General features: G+C 37.6%; 1 protein-coding gene across 4 annotated transcripts in view; it reads right to left on the bottom strand.

The window, feature by feature from the left end:
* PCDH9 (protocadherin 9) overlaps nucleotides 1-13,840 on the bottom strand; it is a 739,691-nt gene that overhangs the window by 263,292 nt on the left and 462,559 nt on the right. For 2 of the 4 annotated variants that reach the window (XR_004254141.1, XM_032201952.1), the window contains exon 3: nucleotides 8,925-9,000. Coding sequence is in view for 3 of the 4 variants with exons in the window: in XM_032201952.1 (XP_032057843.1) it covers nucleotides 8,925-9,000 (76 nt within the window). In the remaining variant the exon portion in view is untranslated. Of the gene's footprint in view, nucleotides 1-8,014; nucleotides 8,063-8,924; nucleotides 9,127-13,840 lie in introns of those variants that run through there. The other 2 variants (XM_032201967.1, XM_032201943.1) reach the window with 2 other exon arrangements.

The following is a 13,840-nucleotide window of genomic DNA, read 5'->3' as shown; positions in this document are numbered from 1 at the left end:
GACAGATACGGGACTGATACATTATTTTTCAATTGCTGGAGAACAAAAAATTGCAAACTTTTGCAAAATGCTAGAAAAAAAAAAAATAACTAATTTATTACAGATCCAAGATGACATGGGCACCGTGTTGTTATCCATAGGTTCATGCCCAGTGCACCCCGCCAATAAGCACACAGAATCGGTATCCACACCTTTTAATTAATTAATTAATTATATACTTCTGCAGAATCAGGTGCTTGGTGATCTTCCACAAACCAAACACACCTCTGGCTTGAACCACCATTATTTATACACAGCAAACTTGTGAAACTCTCTCTCTCTACTGAGTTTGTGCATTACAGAGGCCTTGGGGGAGTGGAGAGGGGAGGACACCAAATCCTATATTAGCATACATTAACATTTTGATGGGTATGATTTTTAATTTGTTAATGACCCTTAATGAGCAAAAAGTTACCATAGGGCAGTATGGAATCTTCCTGCAGCTGTTTTTCTCTTTGTTTTTTACCTTTCATCCCTTACCTCCCATGCTTCTTATAGATCAAAGCTACTGTTCTACCTATTTTCTTTAAGGTTTCCTTATTTTCTCAGCTTAAGACAGCACAAGGCTACCAGCCTCCCTATTTTATTCAAGGTTTCCTTGTTTTCCCCATCTTAAGACTACTGTGTCTTGACTATGGACACCAAGCATCTAGTTTATCAAATGAAAAGTTAAAAGGTGATTCAATCAAAGTCAGTAAACATCCAAATAGTTTATTATGTCAACAGAAATTATTAAATCAACAAATCATTCTGAAACATAAGCTATAGATATAACCTGAAGGTACGGAATTTTGTAGAAGTTACTGGGTAGGATTTTTGACCTGTATTATGCAGGAAGCTGTACTAGTCAAAGTAGTCCCCAGGGCCTTAGAAATCTATGCACTGGTGGAAGTGAAAGACTTCCACTGACAAAGGGCTCTACAGTCTCAAAGACAGGAGCTAGACAATGACGCTAAATGTATTCAGACATTATGTATACAGTATACAGTTTTATCAGCAAGGGAAACGAGCCACTGGACTATTTTAAAATACAGGCTTGATTTAAGAAATTTTGTGTGAAATCATATGCACTGTGCTATGTCAGAGGTTTGACTAGGTAATGATAATGCTTTAAAACTTCAAAAACCTATGAATCTCTGCAGCAAGCTGAGGTTTACTGTGATAGGAACAAAAGCCTTGTGAGAAGATAACTTACCAATCTGAAATAAGTAACTCTGCACAATTCCTTAAATCATCTTTTGCTTTAGCCTGTACCACTGGCAAAAGTATCTGTGGGTCTAAACAGGAGTGGGTGTCAGCAGCAATGGCAGTCATAGGCACCAGCTTTCACCTAGTATGCAACCTTCCCATTCTTTTAATCCTAAAAGCTTTCAAACTTTTTATTGCAAGTCTGAACAGTCCCCATACCCCATCTAGCCTTTTGAACTCACTGCTGAAGACCTGGACTTTATTGTCTTCGATGGCAGCAGAAGCTAGCAAGTTCAGACACACTAGGTGTTCATCTCAGAGCACCAATAGGACCAGTTTCCCACTCACTGCCCATGCAATGGCTCTACCATCTTGATTTACTCTCCAATTAGCTTTGGTGTATGGGGAAAAGAGAGGAGAACAGGTCAGATGTCAGATGTGGCTTTTCTAAACCAAGATAGTTTTAAAATCCTCAGTGTAAGGAGGTACCAAAGAGATGTAGAGATAGCAATCTCTTGTATACCACTCAGCTGTTATTTTATTTTTTTAAAGAAATAAATGCATGGGAGTAATACTGAATTTAGATTTCAGACTATTTTATAGCTCTTCAGAAGGCTAATTCACCAACTTGACTCCAGTTTTTCTTACTCCTACTTGCCTGTAGCTAAATTTGACAGTGTAAGATTCTGTGTGAGGTATGGACTTGTGTTTAATGAAATGGAGGAAATGACTCAAAGGCAAATGTTCCTATTTTAGTTCACACAGAGTCTCATATTATGAAAACACAAGGATAGTGATGGACAGTGATTTATCTAGAGTGAAAACATTAATAGAAACACTTCTTCCTACATTTAGGATGTTCAGCTACGGACTCCAATATTGCCAAGTATGACAAGCAACTTTTGAGACAGCAAAATGAAAGGCAGGATTAAGCAAAGGGTATGCCTGCAAGGTTAAACCATTATCACCTATTGGGTGTAATGATAGTGACACTATAAAACCAAAGCTCTTTGCTTGAATGGCTTAGCTTCTCCACATGGGATCTTATCATATGACCAAGTGTAATACGAGACCATCTTGCCATTACTCTGAACTTTAATCATAATTAAACCACTGCCATAGAGCTATTTCTACTTATTACTGGAATTATAGTATGATTTAATACCCCTGACACCATTTGGCTAAAGCACTCTAGTATTAGCTTTATTAAAATGTGAGAACGTGAGAACTCAGGTATTTACCATGCAGACTTACCCATATAATATTAATATACTGAAAGACAAACAACAACAATAAAAACTATCCTCAAACATTATTGTTTGTAGACAGCATTATGCCATTACTTCAAGAATATAGAGTTCCTTTGGAATTTTAAAGTAATATGACAGTGCATAATAGAATATTTTACTTAATTTGAAGGTCATTCTTTTTACTTCATGAAAAGTAAAAAGCTTAATTTACAGAAGTAAAAGGGATGACTTTCAAAACACAGTGACTGTATTATGTTTTTTTTTCTACATCTCATTGTGTTACATAACACAAATTGATACTGTTTATTAATGAGGTGTAAAAATTAGGCAAGCATTTACTTAGCTTCCTAAACATACATCAGATAACATAAATATTATATTTCTGTCTGATTTTAAACCATTGGAATTATTGCATAGATTCATCCACAGTGTATTGCAGACTTTCTCCCCAGAGCAGTTCTAACGCTCCACTAAATATATGCTATTCCTTTTTATCTTTCTGAGGAAAAATGAATCACATCCACAGCTTGCAGCTATCAAAATGTGATTTATCAAGCATTTTCATAAAAGTGCATATTTCCCTTTCTTTACACTAGGAGGCACATTTTTCCTTCATACAGTTCTAACTCAGAGCTCTGCTGCATGAAATCCTTAGATACATTAACAATTCCAATCTAAATTTGAGTCCTTAACAACCTTTACTAAACCACAGTGAAAAGGGAATTCTTCACTAACAAGGTTTTGTTTGATGCTGATGAAAACCACACTTATAGTAGTGAAAAATAACATTCTGTGCCTGACTGCTGACAAACAAAAACACAGCTTTCTTTAGACTGACTACCAAAGAAATCAATTCACATCAAAATACATCAGACACCTGTACATTTTTAACATAACTGATGATAAAAGATGTTTGTGTCAACAGTGCATTTCATGATATACACATTGAAAACCATTAAAAAAAAAAAGGTATTTTGTAATGAAAGATGACATAAATTCATAGCATTAAGTACATTTTACAGCATTAAGTGATTTTATTTTGCTTTTTTTTTTTTTTTTTTTTTTTTTTGAGGTCCTAATGAAAGTTCACATTTTCTAAATTCTTGTCTGCTATGGTAAAGAACTTTCAGCAAATGATTGACCTTTGGAATATCTTCCTTCAATAGGACGTGTAATATATACACTCTCCAAGTGCAAAAGGTAGTGTTTATATGGAGAACATGTGAGATGTGTGGTCAGCATTTCACACACCAAGTACAGCTCTTCAAATATGCATGTGTCTATGTAAATATATACATATATATATATACACATGTGTATATATATATGTAAATATATATACATATATATATATGTATTTATTTACATATATATACACATATATATACACATATATATTAATTCAGATTATTCAAAAATATTAGTTTCCAAGAAAATACAGATTCTCCTCTTTTGGCATGTGCTTTTGCTTTATTACAGACTGCAAGCAGTGTAATATGTACAGTCTTTCCCTTTTGTTTGTCATCATGGTGACAAAAAATGTTGGCAGGTAATACGCTGCTTTCCGTTTCTCTTGGCCCATACTTGAAAAGTCACAGTCGGCAAGGCAAGGTTAAGGTTCTTAATCACTGCATTGAAACAGTTCAGCATTATTACAGTTCAGTAAAACATTGTAACATACACAGTGCTTGCCTTACAAATCAATATTATATGCAAAATTAAATCATTGCAACCACGACTCTTGAATAATGAGACTTCCTGTAGTAAATCTGAATTACTTGCAAATTTTTGAATTACAAGTAAATTTGAATCACTTAATAATGCATAATGTACCACAGTGCTGGTGTCACTCTGTAGTGATATGTTGTTTTTAAACAAGATAAATTGTGCAAATGAAATAAAGGTGGAATTAAATAATTGCAACCGAGAGGTTATCATAGCTCTTTGACAATTGGTTAACGTTGATCAGGCAAATGCTGAAATGATAAAAAAATACCTTAGTGAACTGAAAATGACTCATGACTCAGGGAAAAAAAAAAAAAAAAAGTTTCAGTTTTTACTTCATATTTCTCTCTATGTTGCTTCCTCATAACCACAGTGACAGTGTGTGGCTGACAGTGCTACCAGTGCTACTGTTTTCAGTCTCTTTTCATTTCAGTTTCTCCCAGTGAAAGAGATTGCTGTTTTAAGATTAGCCAGATGAATGTATTCTCACAATGTATGTGGTTTTTTTTTCTTTAAATTTCTAATTGTAGCTCTTGTGCCTCTGTACAAGTTAATGATAGCGAGAAAATATGACAATAATGTTTCTTATACTTTTGTGTAATAATTTATTAAGACTTTTAACTACCCTCCCTCGGCCCTCTCCCCTTTCCCCCCCCTCCGCCCCATTCCCTCATTCCCTTCAGATTTTGGTCACTGTTCAAAATATAATTAAAATAGCAACATACTAATATTGAGAAACAATGGCTGCATTTTTATTTACACAATTTCACAGTATACAATAACAAACCACATAACTCACTGAGTATTAAAGCCATTAACCAAAATTGCTCTCACCATGAGGCAACAACTTTACTATCAAGATTAACATCATATTCCCATAAATTGTGACAAACCTTTACTGAATAATCTTTCATAAAAGTACTGTGGGACAAGCCTGTATTTTTTTGTGCTGATTTTTTTCTTGAAGATATTAGAAAACACTCCCATAACTACTTCTTTTTCTTTTCAGTTGAAACAGATAGAATAAGATACCGTTTATCAACATTTATCACCTAAAGCAGGCAGCAATACATGTAGATAGGGATATTTCTACACTCTACTAAGATATTTTCCATCATTTTATCATGTCTTTTAACTCAGAATACCCTAAGATTTTTCATAAACAGTAATCTCTTAAATGGCCACCAAAATGTTTAATACAACTACTGTTTAACATTTCACTGCAATAGGACTAGAAATTCAGATTAAAAGTGTCAAGGAATACAATGTCAAGATGATAATGCACCAGGAATTTCAACCATAAACATATTTAAATATCCACAAAGTAGTTTTGCCCAATTGCCAACTAACATTTCCCTCTTCTGAAAATGGCCAAAGGATTGTCAATAGCCATAAACTGCTTTAAACTCCGTATCTCATCCAAAAACTTGTGCCTCCAGTACCAAAAAAACTTCTGACACAATGCCGAGACAATAACTTTATACTGAATAAGTCAAATCCATATAATGGGCGGTCTCACTCCTTCCTTGCCTAGGGTTTTCCTAGGATGATTTCTGTCATATTAATGATTATATCATTCATTCCTTTGGTGGTCTGTGAGATTTGGTGAGATACAGAATGTACTGTTTCAATGTCCATTTCTACTGTGTTTAAATGGCAAACTTTTGGTAGCAGAGGGGTACAGGGTGGCCACTGTGAGAAGAGCCCAGAAGCTACCCCATGTTAGATAAAGGCCAGTTCTGGATGTCTCCAAAAGTGACCCACTGCTGGCCAGAGCTGAGCCAGTGACCAATATTGGTGGGGCCTCTGTGAGAGCAGACAAGAAAGAGAGAAAAAAAAAAAAAAAAAAAAAAAAAAAAAAGGCTTTGTGCAACAGCAGCTGGGAGAGTGAGGAGTGAGAACCAGCCCTGAAGACACCAAGATCAGTGTAGAATGAGGGCAGGAGGTGCTCCAGGCACTGGAGCAGTTCCTCTGTGGCCTGTGGAGAGGCCCTGGTGGAGCAGGCTGTCCCCCTGCAGCTCATGAGTCCGACATGGAGCAGATCTCCACACTGCAGCCCATGGAGGAGCCCCCGGTGGAGCAGGTGGATGTGGCCTGGAGGATGCTGCAGCCCATGGAGAGCCCCCACAGGAACAGGCCCCTGGCCAGAGCTGCAGCCCATGTAGAGGGCGCCTGCAGCAGCAGGGGGCCCGGAGAGGGGCTGCCGCCTGTGGGAGAGTTGTGCTGGAGCAGGTTGCTCCTGACAGATGGATTTTGCGGTACAGACCCATACTGGAGCAGTTCTTGAAGATCTGCTGCCTGTGGGAAGCCCACGCAGGATCAGTTCTGGAAGAACAGTACCCCATGGGAGGGACACCATGGTGGTGCAGGGGAAGAGAGTGACCATGAAGGAGTAGCAGGTGACAAAATCTTACGGACTGATCACAACCCCCAGTCCCCATTCCCATGTACTGCTCTGGGGGAGGAGAAGAGGGTGGATGAGGGGGAATGCGTTTTTGATTTGCTTTTAGTTTCTCACTGCTGTAGTCTGTTGATAATCAACAGTCAATTATATTAATCTTCCTTATGCTAAGTCTTTTTTTCCCGTAACAGTAATTGGTGAGGGAATCTTCCTGGCCTTATCTGAACCCTTGAGCCCTTTTCCATCATATGTTCTCCTCCTCTTCCTTTTGAGGCAGGGAAGTGAGAGAGCTGGGTGGAATGTGGCTGTCCATCAGGGTGAAACCACGACACCGCTCTAATTCAGTTTGACAAAACGCAAAAGGCCTATACCTCAATACTTCACCAAACATCAGTACAGATTGATTGTTGGTTAGATTTTTGTAAATTTGACATAAATTTAACATCCCCAAGACTAAAACAGGGGTAACTACAGACTATATAAAAACTTTTCGTGTAGCATTTAAGAACACTCAGACACTCTGATTTTCTATTACCGTCTGTATTAGGAATGAATATATTGCTGATAATTAAAATACTACATTCGCACGACATTCTTGACAGAAAGATTTGTAAAATCATGCTTTTAGTAGCTTGATACAAAGTTTACTGAGCATGTTTTTCTGAACTCTTCTGGAGATTTTTATGTCACATTCTGAAGAGTTGTGCAATTCAGAGTCTGTGAAGCAATGCAACAATGCCAACATGCAATGATGCCTTAAAACTCCTCTCTGATCTTGTTAAATGTTTCACACATCTCATACATGGTCAGAGAATTAACAGGATAATTCTGCTTAAGAATTAACTTGCTTAAACAAATGTACATTCTTGTTTCAAAGTCATTCATAGTTGCTAGTCCAGTATAGTTATTTGCATTTCTACATATTGTATAAGATTGTAGCTCCACGAACATTTTTTTTTTTTGGGGGGGGGGGGGGGGGCAGGGGGGAAGGAAAAAGTAAATATCCAGGAAAAAAAAAGGGGGGGGGGAAGAGAGGGGGAAGGAAACTAGAACAAAGCTTTGAGAAAGGATTCTCTTTTTCTTTTTCTTTTTCTTTTCTTTTTTTTTCTTTTTCTTTTTCTTTTTCTTTTTCTTTTTCTTTTTCTTTTTCTTTTTCTTTTTCTTTTTCTTTTTATTTTTATTTTTCTTTTTCTTTTCCTTTTTCTTTTCCTTTTTCTTTTCCTTTTCCTTTTTTTCAGAGAGTTTTACCCAACATAACCTCTCTGACCTTCCATGAAAGGTATAAGAAAAATGCTACTAAAGCCAATATTCCACAGTTTACATTCTCATCAACCATGATTTAAATGTCATAATTCAGATCCAGCTCTGCCTAAATGAGAACGTGGACCTGAATATTGTGCAGCAGATCCCAGGGCCACCTTCTTTCCTGGTTGTACAGGTCCAGTGAAAATTTACTCATCTATACAAAAGGGAGAAATGTCAGAAAGAAACTAACTCTTTTTTTTGTACTCCTGAGATGCAGGAGAATGCAAGTTCAATTACCTTCCAAGAAGGTATTGTCTCCACATTCCAAACAGAAAACAGAAAGCTTAAGGACCCTCTCCCAGTTTTCAGTATGTATAAGTCTCCATCTTCCAATGCCAAAATACTAGACATAGCATTGGTTAAGACTGCACTTTTTTTTTTTTTTTTTTTTTTTTTTTTTTTGTACTGACTGTCACAAATACTTCAATCATGTACATTTATTATACAGAAGGAAAGGAAGAATTTCCAAAAGTAGGCACATACGTTAAAATACACATCCAGCAGTTCCAAAAAGCAAAACATCAATGCCATTCCAACCCAACAAAGAAACTCTATGTTTCTTTCTGTTAGAAGAGGAAATAATAGGTGTGTTATATAAATTTGGAATTGCATTTTTTAGTGCTTCACTGATTTACTAGTCTAACAGATCACTCAACCACCATATCCTTGCTCTTTTAATGTGTATTTGGAATGGGTGTCCTAAAACAAAAGCCCAACGCTAAATGACAGCAGCACTGCAATTACCAAGGAAAGCTCACTGCCTTGTAGTATTTTCAGCTATTCTCACTGTGCAACTGTTTGGAGATGTGTTTTTTTTTCTTACTGGGCATGTTTTCGTTTCTATAAATTACAATATGAGGCACTTCAGGCAAACTACACTATTTCCTACCAACCGTTATGAGCTAAAATCATATCCCTCATGCACTTAAAAACATCTCTACCATTACAAAGCTCAAAGGGATAGAAAAGAATTACCAAAGCAACAGAGAGAAGCCAAAGCAATGAGGGTGACTCACCCGAGTTGGGGTCAGAGTTGCCATCAGCTTCAGTCCTCTTGTCCGGTGAGGCCTGGTCGTAGAATTCATCCTGCGGCTGAACCAGAGGGAGAGGGTGTGAGATCAGGGTTCCACCACCCACCGGTTCGTGGTCTCCCAAACCACTGTCACTGCAGCTTTCCTGGGAGCCATCGGGGAGGTGAAATGTAACACGGCGCTGGGACTACAAAGAAGAGCACAGGACACACTGATTAGTGCTCTTCTTTTCTGTTCTCCTGACATTTATTTATTTATTTATTTTAACTTTTGAAATACAAATACTGGCAATGCTTATAAGGCAATTATTACTATCGGGTTTACTGGTTGTTTTTGTTTTTTTTTGTTGTTTTTGTTTTGTTTGTTTTGTTTGTTTGTTTGTTTGTTTTTTCCTTTTTGCTTACTTTTGGAGCAACCCAGGGAAGATGGCAGGCAGGGGAGACAAATTTTAAAGGTCTGCACACGATCTGTGCAGTAATCTTTTCATAATAAAGTAATCAGTATACCTTTAGGTATGTTTCTCATCATTTTAAAGCTATTTCTGAGAAGCAGAAGCCTTTGTGAACTACTTTATGAAAAGCAAACAGTATCAGAAAATGTAATAAGCATATTTCTGAGATAAAAACCTGTATTATCACTGTTCATACTGTAAGATTTGAAAAGGAGTGGAGAGGAGAGGAGAGGAGAGGAGAGGAGAGGAGAGGAGAGGAGAGGAGAGGAGAGGAGAGGAGAGGAGAGGAGAGGAGAGGAGAGGAGAGGAGAGGAGAGGAGAGGAGAGGAGAGGAGAGGAGAGGAGAGGAGAGGAGAGGAGAGGAGAGGAGAGGAGAGGAGAGGAAAAGAAAAAGAAAAGGAAAAGGAAAAGGAAAAGGAAAAGAGAAGGAGAAGGAGAAGGAGAAGGAGAAGGAGAAGGAGAAGGAGAAGGAGAAGGAGAAGGAGAAGGAGAAGGAGAAGGAGAAGGAGAAGGAGAAGGAGAAGGAGAAGGAGAAGGAGAAGAAAGGAAAGGAAAGGAAAGGAAAGGAAAGGAAAGGAAAGGAAAGGAAAGGAAAGGAAAGGAAAGGAAAGGAAAGGAAAGGAAAGGAAAGGAAAGGAAAGGAAAGGAAAGGAAAGGAAAGCCCACCAAGAAAGCCAAGTTAAACAGAAAAATCACTGTTTTCTTTGTCATTTTTCAAGAACTGAAGGATGTACACTTAACTGATATCAACTATATAACTAAAATGGATATTTAGCATTGATAATGCAACTGTGAAACCACAGTGGTCAACAAAGAATTGTAGAATGCAATGAAGGAATATGAAATTATCACTTCTGTAAGGGAAATAATAAATAAATGACATTTTTGCTCAAAGCAACGCAGTGAAGGACAGCCAGAATTACAACTTTTCCTGAACTTCTTAGGAAAAAGAGAAAAAAAAAAGTCATTTCAAAGGTAAAAAATAAAATCCACATTGTACGTTTGGTTTAGTTAGCCATTATTGATTCTGAACCTCTTTTATCTGGAGAAATAACCTGACTGTGAGTTTTAGCCACTGAATGATACAGTAATTCCCCAAGAGCTCTAGAGCCGATAGCACTGCTGTGAATTGTTTAGCAAGAGCAACTGTGGGATTCATGAAAAGAGTATTACAGGTCTTCATAGATCAGAATGCTGCATTTCTGAAGCATCAGAAACAACTAGTTCAAGATCATCTCAAGAGGGTGGTTAAATTCAGTTAAGCACATCTTCCCTCAAAAACTAGTTTCAACATCAGGGAGCCAAGAGTGATCTGGAAGTGATTCAAAAAACTTACATTAATCTTAACTGATTTATATATTTATTTACTAACTGAGAAAAACCTCAAGTTAATAGTATTAACTGTGTATTTGCTTATTAAAACTATTTGTTAATGGTAATTGCTGCCATTTTACATGATGATCAATGTTTTCTAGCAGGCTTCTTTTTTTCATCTCCCTTGGGTGGGAGTTGATACATACATAGTTGATTAAGTCAATTTTGGATTACTGTGTAAATCAGTATAGAAATAAATGTAATACTATTTGCTCATGGCTGTGATTTTATAATTAGTATTTTACTTTTAAGTTCCTTTCCTAGCTCTAGGATTAGAATGCAGCTGTAGGAAAAAAAAAAAAAAAAAAAAAAAAAGTGAACAGATCCTCTGAGACATTGAGCTGTATTAGTTTCAACAGAGGACCTAGTGATATTCTATCACTAAGTGATTTTTTACTTCACACTTTGTTATTTTATCTTATATTTCCACTCTGGAATTGTCGTGCTGAAGAATTCTTTGAATCATTAGCAGACTCTTTGCTTTGAATATGATCAAAATAGAAATATACTTAACCACACAGCTTAAAATCTTCTCTTCCCACAGTTATTTTCAGTAACACAAATTTAGAGATCTGTTTTTCTGAAGTTAGAAATTATGTCACTAGTAAAAACAGTAAGCAGCAGAAGAAAAGGAGATTACATTCTTTTTTAAAAATAAACTAAAAGATTGTATGGGAAAATATGAATGATGATGAAAATAAATCCTTAAAGTAAGGGGGAAGATGACCATTTTAATTTAAGATTTTGCAAAACAATTAACATGCTGCAGTTAATTACTACCCAAATATAGGATTAAAAAAAAAAAAAAAAAAAAAAAACAGAAGAGGGAAGGAAAAAAAAAAAGCATGATTGTACAAATGGCCAGTTTCATTGTTATGTAGCAAAAAACATTGATCTAGTTTAACAAAAAGCTCCTTATACTAGCCAAAATCTGCTCCAACTCTAAATTGACAGTCATAAAATGGCAGAGGTCAAACACTAATTCTGGCAAACCCTTAGCTGATAGTTCTTTTAAGTCCATACTCTGAATTATAAGAAAAAAATATATAGTCTTGGCTGTATGGTTTTCTGAGACTCTCACTAAGGACCCTACAAACCATAAAGAATTACAAAAGATCTGAAGGTCATGTAAGCAGTGATCCAGTTCCAGAGGTGATGAAAGGACAGTATGTAGTCAATGAGGAAAGTTTAAGACTAAACCCTGCCACCACAACAATGAGGGGAAAAACCTTCCATAGAGATTCAAAGCCAATGCTTAAGCTTAGGCATATCATGTCACTTGCAGGGGAAGACTGTCACTCAATTTACTGGAAGCATATAATTATGCTAAGGGATGTAAGCCTGCTCCAGCAGCCCCAGCTTAGCATTGTTCTTGAAGTCCAGTCCCCTCCCCTCAGGCCGGCACAGACAGCAGCTCCCTCGTGCAGACACACACACACCCCTCTGGCCACACCAGCATACATGTACATGTATACACACTCACACTCACAGGTGCTCCAAGCACCAGCACAGCCCCTCTGCCCACCCAGCAATGTCCCTTTTTCACCTGCCCCATGGGTCACCTACTCACCGGCTGCTCCAGTGTGGGGTTTGCCAGTGCACACACACACACCATGCACTCCCAGTTTGGGGCAGACACAGACGCTGCCCTCAGTAGCCAGCACTGGGCACATGGGCTGTGACCCGTGGCCCTGCTTCAGCTGCCAGCACAGAGCTCCTCTCTCGCCTCACTCATCCCTGTCCCCCAGAAGGAGGACTGGGGACACACACCACTCCCACCCTGCTGTCTGGAGGCTGAAGACCCTCACTTGCTCCAGGAGCCGATGCTGAGACCCCACTGGCTGCAGCAGCTGCCACCACAGGGCAGGGCACCCAGGCACCAGCCTGACACCAGGAGTTGGCACCAAATTTCACTGAGACACAGAGGTCTCACCAGGAGCTGGCACTGAGTCCTTGAAGTGCTGACACATAGGGGACAGAGGTGATATCAGGCAGAGAGAGAGAGTGAGGAGATGATTAAATGACAACACAGGCCAGACTGTAGTAATCAGGCACAGAGCTCAGCCAAAGCATGCTGACTAGCCCTATTTTATATCCCTTTCTGTCTGTTTCTCCTTTGTTCCTTCCTGATCTTCTTCCCCTAAAACCTCTTTTATAAACTTTGTACCGTTGTTACACTTTGCAATATAATCAAGTTATTCTAAGGAATGATAAGAAGTAATTATGATTTTAATTATGCTACATATGCAGGAGTACATACAGCATGAGGTGGGGTTATTATTGAGGTCCACATCACATGTCCAAAATTCAAATCTAAAATCTGTGACATGGTTAATCATATACCATCATTTTTAGGGGAAAAATATAATATATGGGTTTTCTTTAGGTCCTGAATGTTTATCCACTCTTTATTTTTAAACAGGAAATACCACATCTTTGTTATGTGAAACTCAAACTAAAAGGAGTATTCAGTTCCAAATATAATTTATATCAGTTGCAAAAATACTTTGTATCAAAGCAATTTCAATATATAATTTAGGACATTTTGACTCAATATGGTTTTGAACCTGAGCTGAGTTTACAAATCAGAAAAACAACTGGTAGTAGATACACTGAAACATTGTTCTATTAGTCACCTACTACGGCAGATTCCATAAAGCTTATCTAGGTGAAGCATAACTTCACACCCACAAGAGATACAGATAAAAATTAATTCTGTATCTTAGATGGTGACAAAGGATAGAAAACTGTGGTGTTGATAAAGGACAGTTCAAGCATGATAGGAACAGTTTTGTTTTGTTTTTGTTTGTTTGTTTGTTTTCCTGTTTTCAGACCAGGTAGTCAGCCAGTCGATACTTTCTTTTAATCACAGTACCGACCAAAAGTATATAAAATCAACCACACATGAAACTGGTCTAGCTGCTCCTTTCTTAAATAACCTTAAAATATGTCTAGTACTTTCTAAAAATTGTGATTTGCAAAATTACTGGATATATGTAATAGCTGTGGTACTTGAAAATGCAAATAAAAATATCAAGAAAATCTCTTGGAGGACAGGGAGGAATGGAAGGGAGAT

This window comes from Aythya fuligula, chromosome 1, assembly GCF_009819795.1.
Source record: "Aythya fuligula isolate bAytFul2 chromosome 1, bAytFul2.pri, whole genome shotgun sequence".
NCBI lineage: Eukaryota > Metazoa > Chordata > Aves > Anseriformes > Anatidae > Aythya > Aythya fuligula.
This window is presented reverse-complemented; position numbering and strand designations above follow the sequence as displayed.